At 37.2% G+C, this 22795-nt stretch overlaps 1 protein-coding gene across 2 annotated transcripts in view; it reads right to left on the reverse strand.

Moving 5' to 3' along the window:
• Positions 1 to 22795, reverse strand: part of CUL1 (cullin 1) — a 52107-nt gene that overhangs the window by 15783 nt on the left and 13529 nt on the right. For both annotated transcript variants that reach the window (XM_058030133.1, XM_058030123.1), the window contains exons 2-8: positions 21098 to 21390; positions 8697 to 8871; positions 7849 to 8016; positions 6701 to 6751; positions 5697 to 5787; positions 4838 to 5001; positions 1430 to 1592 (exon numbers count right to left, since the gene is read on the reverse strand). In XM_058030133.1, coding sequence (XP_057886116.1) covers positions 1430 to 1592; positions 4838 to 5001; positions 5697 to 5787; positions 6701 to 6751; positions 7849 to 8016; positions 8697 to 8871; positions 21098 to 21237 — 952 coding nt within the window. In that variant the 5' untranslated portion in view covers positions 21238 to 21390. The remainder of the gene's footprint in view (positions 1 to 1429; positions 1593 to 4837; positions 5002 to 5696; positions 5788 to 6700; positions 6752 to 7848; positions 8017 to 8696; positions 8872 to 21097; positions 21391 to 22795) is intronic.

Raw genomic sequence — 22795 nt, forward strand, 5'->3', positions numbered from 1 at the left:
TAATCCACATGAAACTCAACCCAAAGATACAGAACTAGACAGTGCCCAAGACACAAGATACTTCTTTTCCTTTTTACTCTGACAAACGTATGGAATTGCATCACTATGGTAAGTGATTGTACTAAGGGCTCACATAACCCATGAGCTTGATAAAGTAGGAGGAAAGAATAAAAGTCTGTGAAGGTGTCCTATGCTCAGAAAAAAATTTTTTGTTCTATTGCTATTTCATTTGTCAAAAGTAATTTATTAAGTCATTTCACAAACCAACATCCATTAAAATCTCTTCTAACTATGGAGTAAATATTTATAAACACAAACAACATCTGACAAATACTAGTACAGATTATTTACATTTGAATCAGCTAACTTCTGACCTACTAATCATGCTCAATTGCCCTTTTTGATTTCAAAGCATCTTTTCATTATCAACATGACTATTATAGATAGTAATAATTTGTAGTTGCTATTTTAAGAACAATATACAATGAGACAGAGTCATAGTTACAATTTAAAACTCTCAAATGAACAATTTTATCGTTAGTAACTTAACCACAGCATCTCTTTCATTCTGCCCCTTTCAGAAGAGCTATACTGCCATACTCAGACTTGAAATACAGATTTAATTAGTTCCCCAACTGGGAAATCAGAATCATGATTCATCCTTATCGTCTGCATGATCCACAGGAATTAGTTCTGGCTGTTATTTTGTGCTCTCTATAAACTCCTGAAGAAACTAATACAAACCAACACAACTGACAATTCCGTAGAGATACCTAAACTCTGATAATCTTCACTTATTTCAGAGGAAGTGTTGAAGAAGTCCTTATTCTATGGGTTCTCTATGACAATATATTAAGGACCATTTTCACAGCCAAAATTAACTCATCAATTAATAATTTCCACTCTTTCCTTGTGCTCCATATGCAATATTATGTATTTTATATATATTCTATTTTAAAAGCTACTTATTTGCATCTCTTCCTCTTTTAACATTTCTGATACATACTTCTGAACATTTTGGATTTTAAAATTCTCAGTGCTGACTCAGGAAGATCCACAGATTAAACTGAAAGAGCTGGAAAGAGCACTAGTCTGTTTTTCACCTCCCACCTCTCCCACACAAGATTCAGCTCCTGCTGGAAAAATGGCTCAAGTGCTCTTGAAACTATTCCAGCTATGTTAAGAGAAATCAAACTGTTTGATTGTGCTGTTCTGCTTTAATATCTGGGATTGGGGTAGGGTCCTTGAAGCAGTATCATCAGCCATCCTGATTTCATTAAAACCTGCTTGTCCATCAGTTTAGTGACTATCTTCCCTCTTAATCTAATTCCTGAACACAAGACATTTAGCTAGCACCAGATTTTACATTATTCACAATTCATCAGGGAGGAGAGCTCTAAGCCTAAAGGCAGCATTTGAAACTCTTTACCTTCATTTTTGTCAGCGTCCAACAAATTCTGAAACTCTGTATGAAATATCTCCAGATGTTTTTCGATGAGTACTTGCTCACACTTTCGTGCTAACTCATCTTGTGTGCTCTCATGGAGATATACCTGAACTCTACGCTGCTCCTCAAGAAGGCGAGCTTCAGCCTACGGAAACACAGAGATAAACATGAAACCTACAGGGAAGGCAGAACATGAATCCAACAGCAGAAAACAGGTGACTGTTCAGTCAATTCTTCTAGAAAACAACAACAAGAAGCAAACTTCTCTCTAGTCTGGTGTTGTGAACCACCTACTTTAGCAGTTATTTTTCCAGGAATCATAATATACATTTGGAATCGATGTTTATGTTGATGAAAATACAATGTGCTGTTTAAATGGTGGGGGAGAATCACAGCAAAACTGTTTTCCTCTTGCTCGTGAATAAGGAGTTTACAGATGGAAATCTGCTGTCAGAAAAAGAGAAAGCTTCTGACATGAGATGCTGGCAGTTTCAGGATCAGCAAGCTCTCCAGCTACAGAGGTAGTTTTGTTTAAGACAAACATGAATGTATTTCACGGCTCCACAAAACTAAAAGGCAGGAAACTACAATTTAACACTATGCCCATGACAAATTTATTTGAATAGCCTCATCTACATTCTTACACAGAAAAGCTTCCCAATAAACTACAGTCATTTAAATTATACTTGCATTTAATTTGGCATATGAAATGCTACATATGCGTATCTTCCTGGCAAACTAAAATTCTAAATGTCACTCAAGGAACAGAACTTATACTGAAATGTAAAATTGAAATTGTTTACATAACAGTTACCTCTATTTAATTTGCAAAAGTGTTAAGGATTCACATTACAAACCATTTGTAACTGCAGCACATTATTAGGGATAAAGGGTGTATGCCTTCTTATCAGCCCGAATTATTTAAATTAACAACATCATCAAGAAAATGGAATTAAGTTAATTCATTGTCTTAATATGCCAGAGTAACAAGTAAGCATGAAAGATCATATTCTGGACAATAAAAAAGGAACAGCTACACTGCAAGTGCACTGCACCATGCATAGACAGCTTTAAATCATCTAAGTCACTGTTAGCTTCACTTGTTCTGCAATGATTTTACACTTAGGTCTTGTGAAATGGTCCTGGATTACTGTTTCCTAGAACTAAACCAGTACTGATCAAAAAATAGGAAATGAAATCAGTAACTTGAGAAGTGATACAAGCTCCAGCTCCAGAGTACTTGCCAGTTTCTTACCAGTAAGGAATAACAACTTCCTTACTTAGAGGAAATAGCAGCAAATCTTTCTTATGAACACTGGAACTACTTAGCCTGTATTTAACCAATTCTGTATTTCTGTAGTTCAGGAAATTCCACCACTTCTGATGTTGCTTCTTAAAATATCCTTACACTTTCGCTTTTAATGTTAACAGTCAACTCTCATTGTGAGCTCTTCTATGAAAAGAAATATTTACTCTAACTTCATGTTTCCTTATACACTCTGTTTTATTTGGTGTTCGTATACCTCCATTTTCCTTTTAAAATCACATTTCAGAAACAAGGGAAAAATAATTAGTTCACACAACAGTATCTTTACTTTTTCAACTATAAAGATTAAAAGTTCAGTGGAACACTATATTTCAAGGAACAGTCTTAAAAAATACTGACCTTTTTCCCTACATCACATCAGGCTATGCCAACTTTACTCATGAGTTCTGGCCTGAGAAGAAAAATTCACAATCCTTCTAAACTCAGTAAGTCTGCCTACACAACCACATATGCAAATCCCAGCTCTAGTTAAGATTTCATTCATTATTCTACAAGACACTACCACAATTCTCCTGTAACAGGGTAACAGTCATGCTATGCTGGTATGCCCTAGGGTACTCCCAAGGTTTCTTTTTTTTTATTTTGCAATGCTATTTATCACCAGACAGAACTCAAAGTACAGTGCTCCAGTGAAAATGTCAAGTAAGTGTACTAACAGCAGATTACTCTGTTCACAGTTCATGCTTCCAGCAGATTACTTGTAAGATCTTACAGCCACTAGTGTGTAAGGAGATGCCAAGAGTGACGAAATGGCTTCTATGCATCTCCAATATATTAATTTGAGCAGATACATAAGGCTACATGCTTTCCTGCTGAACAGCTTTCCCCTGCTGTCTGCTAACTTTGTATGTGCTTTCAGCTTCAAGCAAAGTAAATTGCTGTTTTGTGGATTTCTGAAGCCTTGAGGATTGTTTGGGGTACTTATCAGTTATTTCTACTTGCCTGTAATCTCTAGTTCTTGAAATAGCAATGACCTTCAGACAGCTTCCTACTGCCCTGTACCAAGGAAGTCTGGATGAGCCAGTCATTCAGGTTCTGAATGACTGAAATTCCTCTTTATACATACATTAGGATGAAAGTTAAAACAAGAACTTGAAAGGGAAGTAGCAAAAAATAATTAATTCAACAACAGAAAAGTAAACATAGGTTGGTCTGGTAATTATTGGGAAACTACTAAAGGCACAATTCCTTTTACTGTGTTATTTCTAGGACCTCCCCTCCAATCTCTTTTTTTTCTTTCTTTTTGGGTAACTAATTGACTTTAATGCCAAGAGTTAAGAAAGGATGTGTTCTGTGGTAAAAAGCATTACGCAAAGAATATTGCAGGGAGGGATGTGTACCTGCACATTACATACGTGAAAAGTTCTCTTATTTTTTAACTAAACTGAAAGGGAATAAAAAAGCAGCAATTCAGGAAGTGAAGAAAAGTACTGGGAATAAAATACATGAAGCAGCACTTCTCCAAGGTGGAAGATGACCTATCTACTACCGGGTCAGTAGGACCGACCTAATAACCTGGCCAGAAATAGCCAATGTTTATCCTGCTTGCCCTTAGTTGCCCTGTCTGGGATCCCCAAAACTAGAGACAAGTTAAGAATTTAAATCTGGCCTCTGTTGATGAGAAGTACTTTGTAGGGGTTCATGACACTAAAATATTTTGAGAGAATTAAAGTTAATTAATGATGTATTTCCTTAGCCAGCTTGCTCAGGAAGGTACTTCAATAAAAGCGTCAACACCCTGTTCCTTGTACAGGAATGGTAAACTTGTGGTATTAAAGCAGAATTATTGTTTTGGTGTCTTGAAGTCTAAAAAAATCTGAAATTATTTTAACTTAATCTTCTGTTTTGACTGTTCAGAAAGTTCCACTGAAAGGTGGTAAGGAGACAAACTTCAGACCAGATAAACAGAGAAGCAACCCACTACAGGGAAAATTAGCTGTTTCTGTAAAATAACCATCATTTTAAGAAACTGACAATAAAAGCCTAGAATTTATATTCCTTTGCCTCTAAAAAATATCTGTATCCAGAAAAATAAAAATCACAAAGCAGATTAAGTAATTTACCTTCTTCATGTACTCTGTGACTGGGTTCTGTTGCAAGAATTCAGTACTTTCTCGTGTATAAAATCTCTCTGTGTCAGCAAGAAACTGAGATTCAAAGGATTCTTTATAGACAGTTAATGTAGGTCCTTTTGCAAATGCATCATCTTCATTCAGCCCCAGTTCCACTAAAGGAAAAAAACACAATCAAACAAAAAAGACCAAGAAATAAAAAAATTGGTTGTAATGGTCTCCTGCAAATAAACAAGGACACTCCTAACTTAGATAAAAGCAATCAATTGGGACTGCATCAGCCACCAAAAAAGTACATTGATTTTGCATTTTAAAACTATCAGCACAAGACATTACTAATGTCAACTACACTTTTAGATACATTTCTTAAATGTAGGATTGTAGGGTTTGGAAAACTTCACCATTTCAAATGCTAGTTCAAATTCTCCTTTCATTTTTCCCTCTTACGAGTTCCAGATTACATGCTTTTGCTTTTATTGATGAAACTAGTCAGTAATTTGGATGGCAATGCTCTCAGTATTATACAAAAGGGAAAAATCAACCCCACTCTGCTATGCAAACTACCATCCTTCCCCACTTCCAGATTTAGCTCCTTAATAACTGATCTGTAAATGATGAACACTCTTGTCTATCAGTTGCACTCTCAAGTTTCACAAATACAGTATAATCATCTGTTATGGTATAAAGTATCAGTCAAATGTGAAGTTAAACAATACAGAACTGCATTTACATTACTGTAAAAAAGTCTTTACTGGACATATGAAGAGGTGGGATATTCTGGGCTCTGATAAGGTACACAAATTTATTTATTTTTAAGAAAGTAACAGAATCTTAAAGAAATCACATTTACCATAGGATTGTACAACTCCACTGATCAGCCTTGTATTGATAGTTTCACCATTTCTTTCCTTTTCAATCAATTTCAACACTGCATTTGTTACCTTAGAAAACAGGGATTAAAAGTTAAGTCAAGCACAGAGAAAGCAGCTGGTAGATCAAGCACCATACTTAATTAGGAGTCTATTTCCATGTTCAAGAAAAGTCAGGTACCTTGAGAACAACATTTAAGTGAACATAAAGTTCCTACAGAGAATGATACTCCTTTAAGTTATACAACATAATTACAGTCTGATTAGTGGTAAGGTGTAGATGTATATTAAGTTGCTTAGTATTCTTTTTCTTTAATTTCAAAAGAACACCTTCAAAGCCAAACTTCTCTTTTTGTTTATATGTGAAATACAAAACACTGTAGCAAGACCTGAGCTAACCACCTGTTCTTTGGACAAGTAATCTGCTGCAACCACTTCATCATGAACTACTGATAAGAAGTGAAATCAACCTACACATGTACCTAAGAATTGTGATGGAATGCCTGGTTTTGTATTGTGCTGATTCACTAATTTTAAACACTTAGCTGACCTGAGCCTCCCAGGCATCAGTGTAAATTTAACAACTCACAGTAAAATCCCAGCCTGTCCCTATTTGCTCCCATCCAATCTTCACTCCCAAACCTTAAGACATGACTGTCATCAGCCTGTACTCCTGCCTAGCTTAGTACCACTGAAATGGCTACTTCAAGTCCCCTTAGCTTTAAAAAAAAAAAGCCAAGGGTCCTCTCAGCAGAGAGATAACAGAACAGTCTTGGTATCAAGGTTTAATCACACACACAAAGGCTTATTCCTTCAAATATCTATCTTTTTTTAGTATCACAAAGGAGAAGCAGAAGGCTCCATTTTATTTTCCAGGTCTGCGCACGCCCCCATCCCCCCAGGCTCCCTGAAGCAGTTACTTACAATATATGAAATTAACCCTATAAAATAACACTATAGTTGTAATATATTAATATACACATACCTGCTTATTTAATGGCCTGAATAAACAGTCTCTCCAGGTCACCAAGGCAAGCTAGAAGTAAAAGAAGGGAGAAGGAAGATGGAATGAAGAAAATATTTACATATATACATATACATGTAGGGTAATTCCCTTTAAGGAAAGCTGGTGTAGTATGCAAACTAATGAGAACTTCTAAAACTCTATTTTGGCACACACATTTCTCAAGCAATGAGACTGTTTCACATTAAAATTACAACTGGGTTTACCACTACCTTTACTATGTTGTTCCTTTTTCTAGCAGAGGATCCACTGCCAGCTCTGGAAACTAACAAAAGTGTGTTTAACAAAGTCACTAACAAGACTGACTTTGAAAACACACAGCTTTTTTTGTTGGCAGTTTCCAAGCTGACATAGTCCCTTAGCATTAGGCTACTAAAGTCAAGAGGAAAGGAAGTAAGGATATCAACTGTTTTTCTACCATATGCAGAATTACGAAGTGAAGCAGGAAAATAGAACAGCACTTTCCTAATGCTTTACCAGTAAGGACAATAATTATCCTATATTTAAAAAAAAATCTTTTAGTTATCTGGGATACAGAAGTACTGTTAAGTTCTTATTTATATTACTTCACACTGCAAAAAAATTATCAAGATCACATATCAATCTTTCAGAACTGCACCAAAATAACTTACACTACAAACCAAATGTTGTCTGAATCTTAGCAGCTTGGATGCAAAAAAATTTGTAGAAATGTCTTGAATTCAGAAAAAAAATATTATTTACTGCTTCATTTGGTGTTTGAAAAGCTTAGCTGAATTTTAAGTGGGATGACAAGGCCATGCTGAGGCACACAGATAACACCAAGCAGCAAATTCAGACATTTCAAGCATTCAGACAACCCTCAACAGCCTACTGCTGAAGTTCCAATACATACAGGCAGATTAAACATAAAAATAATACAAGGCAGATCAAACATCTCACAGATGCAGACATTGGAATTTTTACAAATCTACTGAGGTAGGAGTAGGGAAAGAAGGGAGAATGCCACCTTGTCCACTTCTACAGAATGTCTATGAACCTCCTACAAGATTCAAGGAGTGATCTATAGAATGATAATGCAAACATGGCAGATGGAATGGACAAATCACTCAGTTCAAAAAGCTACTTACTGAATAAATTTCATATATTCCTTTACGACCTTCATCACACTCACGACGAACCCAATGTCGATTGAGGTAGGCACATATCCCATTCAATACTTTGCTTGAAAACCTATAATCTTCCCACTGTTGAGTGTAGAATTTCAGCACACTCTCATCCATCAAATCTTCACCATCCTGAAATGACAAGTTTGTTAGTGCTGTTGTGTCATTTTAAGCTACAACCAAGACATATCAGGGTATACAAACTGACTCTGTAATAAACCCACACCATGCAATGTATTTACAGGAAACACACTGCTAATACATTTAGTTCTACATTAGTAAAGCACAAAGCCAGTATGAGATTTTGAAATTAAAAGGCTGGGAAAAAAATGCATAGCACAGATGAAGCTCCAGAAGACACCCGTGTCCCTCTGGATGCAAGACAACATCCAGCTCTATTAGTAGTTTATTTATTAAACTAAAATAAAGGCTACCATCATGCATTTTCAACATGACACGCACCCATTTTTTCAGCATTCCTAATATGCTGGTTAATTGCTTGGAAAGCCTAGCTATTCTTGTTCAAGTGCAGGACAGCTTCAGATGTCATGTAACATTATTTCCATAAAACACAGGAATGTTGTTTTGGCTTGAAGAGGAAAAGCAGCTCACAGGTGCAAGCTTAGGGACTGATCTAGGTCTGAGGTAAGGCCAACAAAACATCCTAATGGCTACGGAGACAAAAGCACCTTTTAAGATAATCCAGTTTACTTCTAGTGGCTGCATACACCTCTAGTCTTATTGATATAGCTTTTCTTCTCACCCCAGTTCATGTTACTACAAGTGCAGATCGATCTCATACCCCATCTTACCTTAAGGAGATTAGTCAAGTAGTTCTTCAGAAATTCTTTTAGCCGTTTGTACAATTCCAAGCCAACAAACTGAGCACCTCCAGGTGTCTGGCCCTTTTTTGATTTAGAAGGAGGTACTCCAGCTCCCCGTGCTTGATTAGATTGGTGTACACTGGTACAGTAGTTATAAACATGACTGACAGGAAAGTTAAGGAATACATTTGCCATCATAAGGTTAAAAATAAAATTAAAAAACAATGCTAATTTTAATAAGCTATTATTTATACAACTGTGAATTATTTAAACATAATGCATTACAAGATGCACTAGCCTACATCAAATCAAATCACAGCTAAGAAAATTAAGTAATTTTCAGCAGAATTATCTGCAGAAAAATTCTGTCAGACTGAGAGCACTGCAAGTACTGATCCCAACGTTAAATTAATTTAACGCTTACTTAACAAGACCATCAAGAAAACAAAGCAGTGGAATTTGCCGATAAGATTATTTAAATGGAATTTATTTGATCTACTATATTGGTCTTCTATAAATACATAAGCTTTCATTTGAACTGAAAGCAATTTCAATACTAGCCTCAAGCAACACTCAGTAGTTGAAAACACAAGAGAATACTTTTGCATTCTTTCAAATACTAGTCTCTATAAAAGATTTGGCCACTTAAGATTGGCACACAGGACGAACCTGGAAAACAGTAATGGTGAGACACACACATTTAAATGCACACCATAAGATGAGAGTAACTAAAATCCAATTATAGGCTACAAGCTAATCCCAAAATTTTAGTGTAAAATCACAGTTATAGAATTGTTTAGATCAGAAAAGACTTCTGAGTCCAACCATTAATATAGCACCACCAAGTCCACCACTAAGCCTTTTCCCTAATCACCCTAAGGGTCTTTATATACCTCCAGAGACACTGATTCCACCACCTATCTGGGCACATCATTCCAATGCAGGACAACACTTACAGTAAAGAAAGTTTTCCTAATATCCAATCTACATCTCCTCTGATGCAACTTAGGGCCATTTCCTCTTGTTCTGTTGCTTATTACATGGGTGAAGGGCATGACCCTCACCTTGCTACAGCCTCCTTGCAGGTAGTTGTAGAGAGCAACGAGGTCCCTCCGAGCCTCCTTTTCTCCAGGCTAAACACCCCCAGCTCCCTCAGCCTCTCCTCATCAGCCTTGAGTTCCAGACCTTCCCCCAGCTCTGCTGCCCCTCTCCGAACGCACTCCAGCCCCTCAATGTCCTTCCTGTTGGGAGAAGCCCAGAACTGGACACTGGATTTGAGGTGCTAAGTATAGCAGGACCATCACTGCCCTGGTGCTGCTGGCCACACTATTGCTGATACAGGCCAGGATGCCATTGGCCTTTTTGGCCACCTGGGTGCATGCTGGCTCATGTCCACAGCTGGTAGAGCAGCACCCCCAGGTGCTTTTCCATGGAGCAGCTTTGCAGCCACTCTTCCCCCAAGCTGCAGCACTGCCTGGGTTGTGGCTGAAGTGCAGGACCCAGCACTTGGCTTTGCTGAACCTCGGGCCTCAGCTCACTGGTCCTGCCTCTCTGGGCACCCTTGCAGAGCAGATCCCCCACACACTCCAGCAGATCAGCATCCTCAGCCAAGTCTGTGTGCCTTGCCAAATCACTGAGGGTGCACTTGATCCCCTCGTCTCAGGCACTGCTGAACAGAACTGGCTCCAGCCCTTGGAAAGAAGGTTTGTGACTGCCTGCCTGCTTGCTGCCTTGCTGCATGCATTCATACAAATGCACTTGGTTGGGCTGTTGATCCCACCATCTTTTTTTTTGGCTAGAAGCCCTAGTTCCTATGTGACCAGGTGATTCTGTGGTTTCTAACATAGGGTACCTTTTTCCTTGCCGCCACGCGGATCTCCATTGCTTACCTCCACTGAGATATCAGACTGAAGGACCTCACTAGCATACCATCCCTCAAACACTGGCATGCTGCCTCCCTGTTTTATCCCTTTTCTTTTCAAACCTCTCTACAGAAGACCTGGTAACTCTGGTACCTGCAAAGATACGTTTCCCTTTTTGAGACAGGTGTACAATGTCTGTCACCAGCAGGTCTGATGTCATATAAACCCAGCACTAGGTTGTTTAAAAAAAAAATAAAATTGCCACTGACACCAGGCTCAGAGCCAAGTATTGATCTGCCAGCTCTTCCTGTTTATTCCTTCATCATTTCTTGGAACTAGAAAGAGAAAGATGTGAAAACTACTTCAGCTTCTGATCTCTTAACCAGTCATCCCAAGTCCCTGAAGTCTCTTCATTACCTTTAGAGTTCTTGTTGCAACTTCACTGCTGTCTATCTGAAAAGTCTGAGAATTGTCCCAGGGTAGGAAGTCTGCTCTTTACATCTTTAAGCCAGGTATCAGAGATGCAGAAGATGACCCTAGCAAGTGGCAGCAATATTTTTTCCTCTTATACTACTACAGTCTGGCAGACTTCTTGTAACTGTTAATGTATAGCATTTCAAGAACACATTCTGTTCTCTGATCTAAAAAACTCAAATATTCAGGATTCTTCCAAAGTAATAAGTGGAAGTCATATTGTCCCAAACACTTCAAATAAGAAGGCATCCTTAAAGAAGCTGCATTCTACAAGCAAGCAAAATAAACCAGCTAAGTACCACCTGAACTCATTGAGAACTCAGATCTGACAATAAAAATCACCCTAGTGACTCACAAACAACAATCAGCCAAAAGGAATGAAGCTACTGAGCACTCACTCCTCTACTGCCAGTCCAAGGACAGGCTTTTGAGTCACATCCTTGTTAGAAAACAGTGTATTAACCAATCCAGAATGTTTAATTTGGCTTTGTGTTTTCACTAAGTTGGAAAAGACCTTCAAGATCCAGTCCTACCCATGTCCTAACACCTCAACTAAACCATGGCACCCAATACCACATCCAGGAATGGTGACCCCACCACCACCCAGCTTTAACCACTAGACAGGTTTTCTCCATAGCACACCATGAACTAGGAAATTCATATGTTGCAGAGACTTGACTTTTATCTTTCCCTTCACAAAGCCCAGCACAATAAAATGGCAAGACATCAGCATAAATAAATATCAAGAAAATGATAAACCACAAATATATGATGCATTATAGTCATTATAAACAGATTTGCTTCTAAGTGGTAAAGCTCAAGAATTGTCTCCAAATATCCAGTTAACTTCCTTGCAATAATTTTATAAAACACTTCATAGACAAAACACACCCTTAAACTGGGTTTAATGATCAGAGTATCCTGCATGCCACCAGGAACAAAGCTCAGGGTCTTCACATCAAACTGCATGGAAAGCATGCTCACAGTCTATATTTACATGCTTGTTTAGAAAGTCATTGCATTCTGTGCAAAGAAGTAATGCTCTTTGCCTAAGATTAACCCTTTTTGAAAATATACAGTGTATGTTTATTTCTTATCTGTTACCTCATCCAGATGCCAACTAAGTAAATTTCTCACTATGTCAACCAACAACATAAAGACTTCATTTGTATTGAATTGAAGCAATTCAACTTTTAATCAGCCTCTTATCTCTATCAGCCACTAATTTCCTGAACATTAATGATTTCTTCCACCTTCTAATCATTTGTTTGGTCAAATTCCCTGGCACTGCTGCTACTTTTACTATCTACACTTTGATTTCAGAATTCTCTGTTCAAGTGAAGAACAAGACACAGCACAACCATTTTCGTCTAGATATGCAACTTACTTTCTTGCCACAAACAAAAAAAGCAGGTTTACCTGACAGGTTAATTTTAAAATAGCTAATACATAAATTTCTCTAAATTGTTTATGGAAAACCTCTCCTGATACTAGGAAATTAGGGCTGATTCATAAATACCCCCTTGACAGTCCTGTCGTCTCCTTCCCCTCTCTTATCCCAAATGGCTTTGAGCAAGCCTGAAAATAGGAAGACTGTCCAGATGATGGGTAATTCTTGCAGTTTTGAGAGTACTGCCTGACAAAAACATTTTATTCATCTCTACAAACAATCAAAACAGCCTTCAAAAAAATAAAAGGCCAAGATTAGAAGACATAAGCCTTTTTCTTACCCTATATATTTTACTGTTAAACCCAGGATTCATTGTAAAGTAAACACAGAGACTGAGACCTTTTGTCCATGTCTGACAGTAATCACCTCAGAGCTGCAACAAAAGTAATTCCAGTAATGCTCATCTTTACCTTTTATTCTGGCTTGAGATTTGCTAGTCAAAGGGTCCATCCAAGACAGCACTGTTGAAGTGCTCTAGTTTCATAGTTCCATACAAGTCAAACTGAAGTTAGTTTGCAAGTGTAACTCTTTGACATATTCTACATAAAGCATGCTCTCTCACACTTTGTTTACAATCTGTCCCCCCATCTGCTAGAGCCAGCAACTGACAGAAAGACTGACATATTCAAAACAAAATCAGATTTGTGCTGCTTACAGCAAAGTGTATGACAGTCCATCTGAGAATCACAAGGGGAATGCTATGAAAAGAATTCCTAGCTGCAGAAAGCAATAAATAAATCCCTCAATGCATGGTGGGCTGGAAGCTACATACATACGCAAACAGCTACCAGGAAACATTTTTGGGGGTGTTTGCACTATTCTGTATGGCAATTTGCATACCATAACAAGCAGAGAACTTAATTCATCAATAGAAAATTTTGAACCAGAGTGAAGCTGTGCTGATCCTCAAGCTTCAGGCTGCTAAACTTCAGATTTGGCCCAGCAGACAAACCACCTACAGGAGGAAGAGATCAACATCAATTTCCTCTAACCTCTACATCTTCCATAAAGTGAAGGAGAAATTTAATTTAGTTGTCTAAAATAAATTTGAGGTAGAAAACTGCAAGAAAGTTTATAAAATAATTCAGCATTGTGCTGTTGCAAGATGAAAAATCTTTTTCAGAACTTTATTCTCCTCCAAAAGTCTTCAAAACAAAATATAGCCAAAGACAAATTAATTTTACCACCTCTGTCACCAATATAATTTACACTACTTTTGACAGCCTTGGCTCTGTTTCTAAAGATAGGCAACAGGAAAAAAAAATCCCGTGCTGCCACACCCTAATGGATTTAAGGCCTTGTACCAGATCACTTCCACTGGAGGAAAGGGTCCTGACACACAACCCAGCTGGAGGGCTTCCTTGCCACCTGGTTTCCAGCAGCATGGGGGCTCATGCAGACAGGCAGTCATGAGGACTGGGGAAGGAACCAACACTACAGCCAGTGGTGGTCCCTCGCCCCAGACCCTTTGGTGAGCACATCTGAACTTCTGTGCCCCCACTGGGGAAGTGAAACAGGCTCTTTCAGCAGCACTGCATGCATTTTTTGAGCAAGTATACCAACAAAACACAAGCTAGAGCAGGCCATGGTCAATTCTAATCTACCCTCTCCTCTCAAAAAGTACCAAAATAATCCATACAGGTTTTATACTCTGAAAGCAACTGCAAACCAAAATTATATATGAAAAATTATCAGTTGTGTGATTCAACACACAACAAGAAAGCACTCAGACACTACAATGATGAGTATACATCATTCAGTTTTGCATAAATCTTGTAGTTTTTAAAAGAAAATAGTTCTGCTGAGGTACTAACTGGTTCATCTTTCACCTGCACAGCCAGACCCTCAGAGTTCTTTAATTTTGCTATGAAAAATTACCATAACTGGAAGAAGTGTGAGGGACAGGTATGTAAAATTAAAGGAACTGAAAGGGAAGCAGAATTAAAAGAACACAGCAGAAAACTAAAGCGCAGAGATGCCCACAATAACACAAGCCAAACAACTGTCCAATCACAATTTCTCTCATTACTTCTAGTCTCTTTATTACAAAGATCAGTTTTAGGCATAAATTTGCTATTTCCCAGACCTTAAGCAGAAATAATTTCAGGCTCAGTAGCTGGCCTGAAGGACTAAATAGAGATTAATTCCACTTTTGTAAAAAATCTGTATTTTCCTAGATTACACCAAAGGCATGTAAGAACATCAGATAGAGAACTACTGCAAACACTGACAGGAAAATTGCTAGGGATGGCTACAGAAGCTTTGTATTATTGTAGAACCACTTCTAATACAAACAACACAGCTTATTATATTTACTAAAGAACAGCTTTACATATTTTCTTCAAAATTAAAGCCATTCAAGTCCTGTTGAAATCCAGAAGTTTAGGCTGGACATAAGAGGAGAGAAGCTAAGAGAAGTAGAACATGCCTACATGAATATAATGTTTTGTGAGTCAAACTGATGAAGGAAATTTACATGAGTTTTTGAAATTATAAGGTTGTAAAAAACCAATCACTTTTAGAACAAGTGCTTTGAACACTCACTTTAGCTTTGTGAGGAGCAGCAGTAAAACAAGCACCCCAGAAACCTTCATTCTTTTCAAGGAGGTATCAGAAAGAGATTTTATCTATGTTCAGCTCATCATCCAGTAAATAAGGGTTACCCTCACAGCACAATTCAGAGAAAGCTGACAAAATTAAGAGCTTGTATCCAACCCCACACATTTACCACTTGTGATTAAGTTTCAATTGATATATTTTGATACATGGATACATTTAAGTCTTTAGATTTGACACAACTCTCAGCTAAATCACTCCATTTTAGACAACCCATTTTACTCAGGGAAGGACTGAGGCAAGACATTGAGAAGCTATTACAGCATCAGCCATGCAGCTGCTATGAAAATCCAGGCATAACTCAGCTCAAACAGGTTTCTACAAGTCTGAGATCAGAGACACTTTCAGCAAAAGCCATCTGAAGACTAATAGATAACTTCTTGTTTCTCTCTCCACAGCATAAACTCAAGTGCATCACAGAGAAGCGCTGAGTTACAAGGAAAACACAAAATTTCAAAGCCAAATGCAAAAACAAAGTGTACAGTTTTTATGCCAGGGAGTGTATGAACCTCCATAACTGAGGCTGCTTTTAAATTTCTTTCTTTGCATTGACAGAGGTTGGTTCTGAACAGAGTATTATTGGTTACTATAAAAAGCAAGTAGAACAGCAAGCAGTCATTGTGGAAGAGTGCATAAAGAAAGGGAACGATTGCACAAATATAAACATATTCTGCCCTTCTTTCAAACTGAAGATGCAATCTTTGTAAATACACACAAATGCATACAATTATATGTACCTTTCCACACAAGAAAAGGTCTATTATGTACCCTTTGAACATGCCAACAAATACATTTACTTCTGCCTTCGTGTTTCACACAAGCACTAACTGGAACATGAGAAGTCCTGTGAAATGGGATATTAAATATATGCAGGACTAAGACTAGCAGACAGAAGAGGCTGCCTCGATGTATCCAAAGTGACCTTAGACAATTTGACCTTGAAGTGAAAGGATGGCTTAGAGTGATTGAATCTTAAGAGAAACCGGAACAGTATCTGAGATGTAAATGAGAAGTGCATGCCCTAACACCTCAGTATCTGTTCTGCATAGAAAGAGCATAATAATCTGTGCAGAAAGAAAAAAACAAGAACATACCGTGCTGCCTGGTAACAACAGATTCATGTGATTAGAAAATGAAATATTTTCACAGTTTTAATATGCATCTGCTGATCTAAAATCCTACTAAAATACAGGAATTCAACAAGGAAAAAAGATTGCAATAGAAGCAACTACAAAAGCTCTTGGCAAAGGATGCCAGGAAAAGGGCTTAATGGTTTTGCTTTTTTCTTGGTCAACATATACTACTGGTGCTGAATCTACTCACAGAGAGAAAAAAAAGTTAAATATATTTACACTTTCTATTTTATGAACAGACAGAATATCCTGAGTCATCTGGTAATTTTGAAGTGCAAGCACACTACACTTTATTTAATGTTCAACGCAGTATTTTCCTATATCAGTTGCTAATATGTGAGGAAAAAAAATCCCATTTTATAAAATTATTACAGTAACCTTTTCTGATATACAATTACTTACATTTGATCCAATAATTATTCAGTAGCCACTGCTTTGTTAAAATAAGTGAACAAAATTGAATCAAAATAAGCAATGATTTTTCATAAAATAATGAAATGTGACAGAACAGCATAGCCTTTACCTATCCTTGACAAACTTCAACTCATTATTTTGAAAATATTTACAAATGAGGGCTAATAATATAAGAAACACATTTTTAAGATCCAATTTATTGGTGTAAGACTTGAGCAAATTTTAAGTCACAATAAATTCAGTCATTTTCTTCAAATTTCCACATACGACCTATAAGATAATGATGCCAATCAACTACTCAAAGGTAATCAAGGAACCTGTTGAAATCAGTAGTGTAATTTTATGTCTGTAACATTGAAAGACCTTGAAAGCCAATCTGAACCCTGCAATCTGGACATTGCAACTTATATCTTAGTTGAACAACCACATCATACCTTCCACAGTATTATGAACTCTTCTTATCAATGACAACATTTTAAGATATCCTCATGCAGATATAAATCTCATCTGTTGTAAATTAATAACAACTGGACTCTTTAAACTCATCTTATTTTTCTCAAATTTTCTTTAAATATTAAATTTGGACAAAAAGATTAATCTGTTCTGTATGGGCATAAATTAAGTAGATTGTTTAAGAGAATCCCTAAAAATGCTTCTCAGGTTATGTTTTGTAAATCAAGGCAGTGAAAGCGTGAGTTTATGTTAAATATTTGGCATTTCAAAGAGTCCACACATACTAGAGAGAAGCACACCACAAACCTTTCCATTCACCAATGCTATCTGAAAATTGTTGATGTGTGCTTCTGAACAAAAGTAAGTATTATAGCAAAGCTACTCAGCTCTTTGTCTAAGTCACTGTGAAAAATTATACTACTTTGATACAGTGCAGCAAGGTTTTCTGTCATTTTAGTACCTGGCCTGAGAATCTTCTTAAGATACATGAAACAAGAAAAGGAACAAACCCCTTTCATTCTCTCCATTGAGTTTCAATGCAAATGTCCAGCAAACCCCCATTCATTCTCTCATACCATGAGGTTTGAGGAAAATAAATTGCAGGCTCACTATACAATTAGTTTGAAAAATGGACTTCACTTGCTGCCAAAAGAGAAGAAAATAGCACAAGATGTATGAATATTTTATCACTGCCAAATGGAGTTAAGAAGAGGTGGCTATAAAGACAAGTGACCTACAGCACTATAAATAAGTTGAGTAAGAATAATTCTAGTAAACCAAGTAATAGGTTTTCAACCAACAATTCAAAACAGAAACTCAAAACTTGCTATACAGAAATACAGTTCTCTCTCTACAGTCTCTTACAGACTAACTGAAGTTTCCTCCAAACAGACTAAATGCCACCAGGAGATGTTCTGTAAACACATACCCCTAAAAACTGACTTTTACAAGCAAGTCCTGTGGATCACAGCCTCCAAACTAATAATCACTAAATGGAAAACAGGGTGAATAGGCCCTTCCCTCACAATATTTAGGTCTATTGTTTCTAGAAATTGAGTTAATTTTATTGGCTATTTCTCTTTTTGGCATAAAGTCAATGTTTGACATGTAATTCTGAGCTAGCTTGTAATACTGTTGTCAGATGATGTTAATTACTGTTATAGGAACAACTAGGCTCTTCAGTACTAGAAATTACATAATATCTAGGTAAGGAACAGAAAAACATTTATATTTCATTTTCAAGAATCTCACACATGGGGGGAAAAAATGAAACACCAAAACAACAAACTGCACAAGAAGGAAATACATGATCATCTGATCTCACAAAAAAAGGTACCTTGCAGTTAAAAGCACAAATAAATCTAAATGACAAGAAGTATGGATGAGGAACTTGGTAATCACCATTCAGAAAAAAAATTTTTCATCACCTCTTCAATATTCAGATCTAAAAAATAATCTTGGAATAATCATCATGTTTCTGCTCCCACTGAAATGAAGGGGAAAAAACCCACCTTAAGCACAGGCTTCAGCCTGTACTCAAGAGATGAATTTACTGCTTCACAAAGAGACCCTCTGAACAAAGAAAACAAGTGCAGGTGTGACAGAGGTCTGAAATGCTAGAATTGCATAACTATTCTAATTATTTTCCAGAGGGACTTGACCGAGGCACAACAAAATCTTCTACATCTCCAATCAATTTTGATTGAAAATTGATAGCAGATATAGGACTGAATAGGATATAGGACAGATATAGGACTTGCTTATATGCACAGCTCCCCTCTTATAAATTAAAGGGATGAAATGAAATCCACTTCAGGAGGAATATCCTGACAAGAAAAAAAAAGGGGGGGTGGATGGGGAAAGAGAAAGAGGACAAAAGAGGATGAGGAAAGACTAAACTGTCAATTATCAAGACATTCTTGTAAGTACAGCTGATCTTCAGACCAATTACAGCTGCAACTGAAACTCAACTGCAGCTGTTCTGCTTTCCAAACTAAGCTGGTTGATAAGCAAAGCTTCCTGAAATAAACATCTACCCAACTACAAGACTTGCTGTACACAAAGACTGGGCAAATATGTCACAGTTACTGCTTTGAACGGGGCGTAATCTTTTAAGCACAACTTTTGAACACATGTACTTGGTATAGAATGCGAAATGCATTGCTATCTTCACAGGAGATTAAATACACAGCCTAACCAGTATCAAATATTGTGAGTTATCTAACTATTATGTCCAAAAACTTGGACAAAAATCCAAGCTGACCACCAAAATTACCCCCTAAATAAATTCACTGAAGAAATTAACATAAACAGTCCTTATTTTCGTACCAACAATTCCTCAAAGCAGAAGCAAGGAAGAAATGAGTAACTAATAGAGAGCTTATCCTTTTTACAGCTTCATTCTGAGCATCTTTGAGAACATCAGGAGAGGAAAAAAGCCCATGTTTAACCATTACAGTCAGTACTTAGTCTTCAGCTGTCCTGCTTAACAGAGCTCCTGAACAAGAATATATTAAAGGCACTCAGAAGAAAAGACTCTCAGAGCTTCTACCGCATGTCAAATTTCCATCAGACATTCAACTTTCACAGAGTTGTTTCACTGAGTCAAAACCAACATTGAACCTAGTGCTGCAAGAAATCACTAATTTTAAATCTTAGGAAAAGTACTGACCCTATACAAATGTTATTTCATCTTCCCACTGCTTTTAAAGAAGTATCCTAGAAACACTCAGCAGTCTGCTCAGGGCTTCTCCCACCACAGCCTGGAGCATGGATTCTGCAGGCACAGATAGAAAAGCTTGCACGTTGATGCTAAGACTACATTTTCTACCTCCTTAGAAAGTCCAGGGAACTACAGAATTGACTGGCTTATAGCCTTCAAGCTCCTCTTTTATAAAAGCTCTGTCCTTTCAAAAAAATTATTACAGACTAAAATTTTACATGCTGCAATTCCAAAGCAGTGCCAGCAACAGCTACAGACATTAGTTCAGAATAATAACTTCATTAAAAAAACCCAACTCTAAATACTGATAGAGAAAAGCAGCTGAACTAAATGATATGAAATGTATTCAGTTATCATTTCTATCAAATGTACAGCAAAGTGTGTAGACCACCACATTTTTAAGCAGTGCTGACTTTACTGAGAAATACAAGCTTACAAGAGTCAAGGCAGAACAAAAGATGCAAAACAAAGGTCATGGAACCCATTTACATGGCACCTTATAGGCGAAATAAAGAATAATTTCCTTTCTAAAATAAAGTCAAACACCTAAGCTGTAATACAACAAGAGACATATTTCTCCTACATATTGGTTTGGAAAAATCCTTATACACTACCTGACAGAAACAAGTTTCCTACAATCTTCCACACAGTACCTCAGTGCATTTGAACAAGGAGGTTAACCCCCTTCCAGCAGCTTATAACAACAATCAGAATGTATTTTCCAGAGATGCTGGAAAATAACTCTCCAATGCAAGCTAGGAGTTAAAGCAAAATCCACTGGTGACATTCTCACTCCAGCTGGAAAATTACATAATCAAGTCAAGAGTAAAGTATTACACAGAGAATGACAATTGAAAAACTTCCAGGTAACTGGACATGATTATCAGTAAGACCTGAAGCCTAATGCCAGAGACTAACAGAAAAACAAAAAGGAATTTCTGTTTTCTTTGTGTGCATTGTGGACTCAAAATTCAACCTAATAATAAAATCTCTTTAAACATGTGCTGTATTAAAGATAACAGTAATCAAACCTGAAATACAGAGGTAGCCTTAATAATTATGGAAGCCAGTTTTCCAGATAACAGAATGTTCCTGCTATTTGCCAGTAATATTAAATAGAAAGGGCCAATCTTCAAAACAAAACCATGCATTCTTAAAAGCCATTAAGTGAAATAGTTATGGAGCAATTTTCTGTCTAAAAAAGTAAAAAGCTATCTGTAATCTACCAGCAGTGAAAGGACTAGCTATCATAGGCACTAGGATACGTGTAGAGTTCCATGTATCTGGATTTTGCCATACTTTGTCTGGTGTAAACCTGTTGAATTCCAGCTCTTAGGTCATCCCATATCTGGTCAAGACCAATCTGTTTAAGTCCATGCGGGTTCTGACTCCTATTCGATGACATTTTGTATTTCCTGTAAAGTCTTCCAGTGCAGCAGCCTGAGCTCTTGTTATTCCTCCATCAGAATCACAAGTCAAGTAACATTCTAAACTCAGTTGCAGCAACTCAGCAAGATATTCTTTATGCACAAAAAGTGATGTTTCCCAGGAGGATAACCTGCAATAGGAAAAGAAAACATACACGTTATATGACAGTCTAAATTTATCCACACTAAAGACGCAAAATTTATTATTTCATTGAAATAGTCGTTTACACAGATGAGAAATCCATCTTGAGATGTGAAGTACTAAAACCAAGGAACATAATTTAGCAATTCACCACAAAATGAGACAGTTAGTATCCAGAGTTATCCAAGGGCTGTAGGTACTTAGATCAGTGCAGCTGACAACAAAACTCTAATACTAACAACAAAACATAACAGCAAAAAGCTTTCCAAGCAGCAGACACTATCTACCAGCAAGTGTAAATAGCTCCTCCCCATTCAACAGTAAAACTCCAGTACTTCTGAGCAACTCTGGGTTCTGTGGTAGCTCATTGTTTAGCAAACACCCTTATGGGTATCAAAGATTCACCAGAAGATGCTACAAACAACTTTTACTTCAGTTATCAATAACTCTTCCAATCTTGTACTATTACAGGCAACCTGAAAGCCAAGGCATTTTGGTAGCAGAGAATTTTTCTATCTGGCAAGCATAGGCTTACATTTATTTCTTTGCTATGTAGAAGAACACCACTTCCTTCAATGGCATTTTACCAGCAAGAGAACATACAGTCAATAATGGTGGGAAGAAAAGAACTACTAATAGGAGTACACAGAATAAATATTGAATGAATTGTGAATGAAACAATCAGAAAGTAAGAAAATGCACTACTCCCATGAGTTTTAAGTGCACAAATTTCAGGACATAGTGAAATGATGGCTACCAATTCATCAGCCTCATGTTATTATGGTGAAGGAACACATTCACCTGGAAAGGTCCACTGAAAACTTCAAGCAGAGATGATCCATTTTTACATAAGTCCCTAAAAATATACAGTTGTAATTTTAACATGTCTTATCCTCCAAAGCAACAAAATTAAGAACATATCAGAAAATGACAATGTTAAAAATCAGCCCACAAATAAGAGAGATGTACTGAGGACCAACTTAATCTTACTGTCTTCCCATTCATATAGGGAGCCTGTAAGAAAGACAAAGACTTTTTACTGGTAACTCTAGTTACAGGAGAAGGGTCAATGGTTTTAAATTAAAATAGGGTAGATTCAGAGTGGATATAAGGAGGAAATTCTTAACTGTGAGGGTGGTGGTGAGACACTGGAACAAGCTGCCCAGTAAAGCTGTTGGATGCCTGGTGTTTAAGGCCATGTTGAAAGGAGCTTTGAGCAACCTGATCTAATGGATGGTGTCTCTGCCCAAGACAAGGAGAATAGACTAGATGATTCCTTCCAGCCCAAACCACTCTGTCATTCTGCACCCTAGAGCTCACTGACTGGAATACTCAAACCATAGTGAAACATTATGGCTTTCCATTTTTCTACAGACAATACAACTTTATGATAA

Source organism: Melospiza georgiana, chromosome 1 (genome assembly GCF_028018845.1).
Source record: "Melospiza georgiana isolate bMelGeo1 chromosome 1, bMelGeo1.pri, whole genome shotgun sequence".
Classification (NCBI taxonomy): Eukaryota; Metazoa; Chordata; class Aves; order Passeriformes; family Passerellidae; genus Melospiza; species Melospiza georgiana.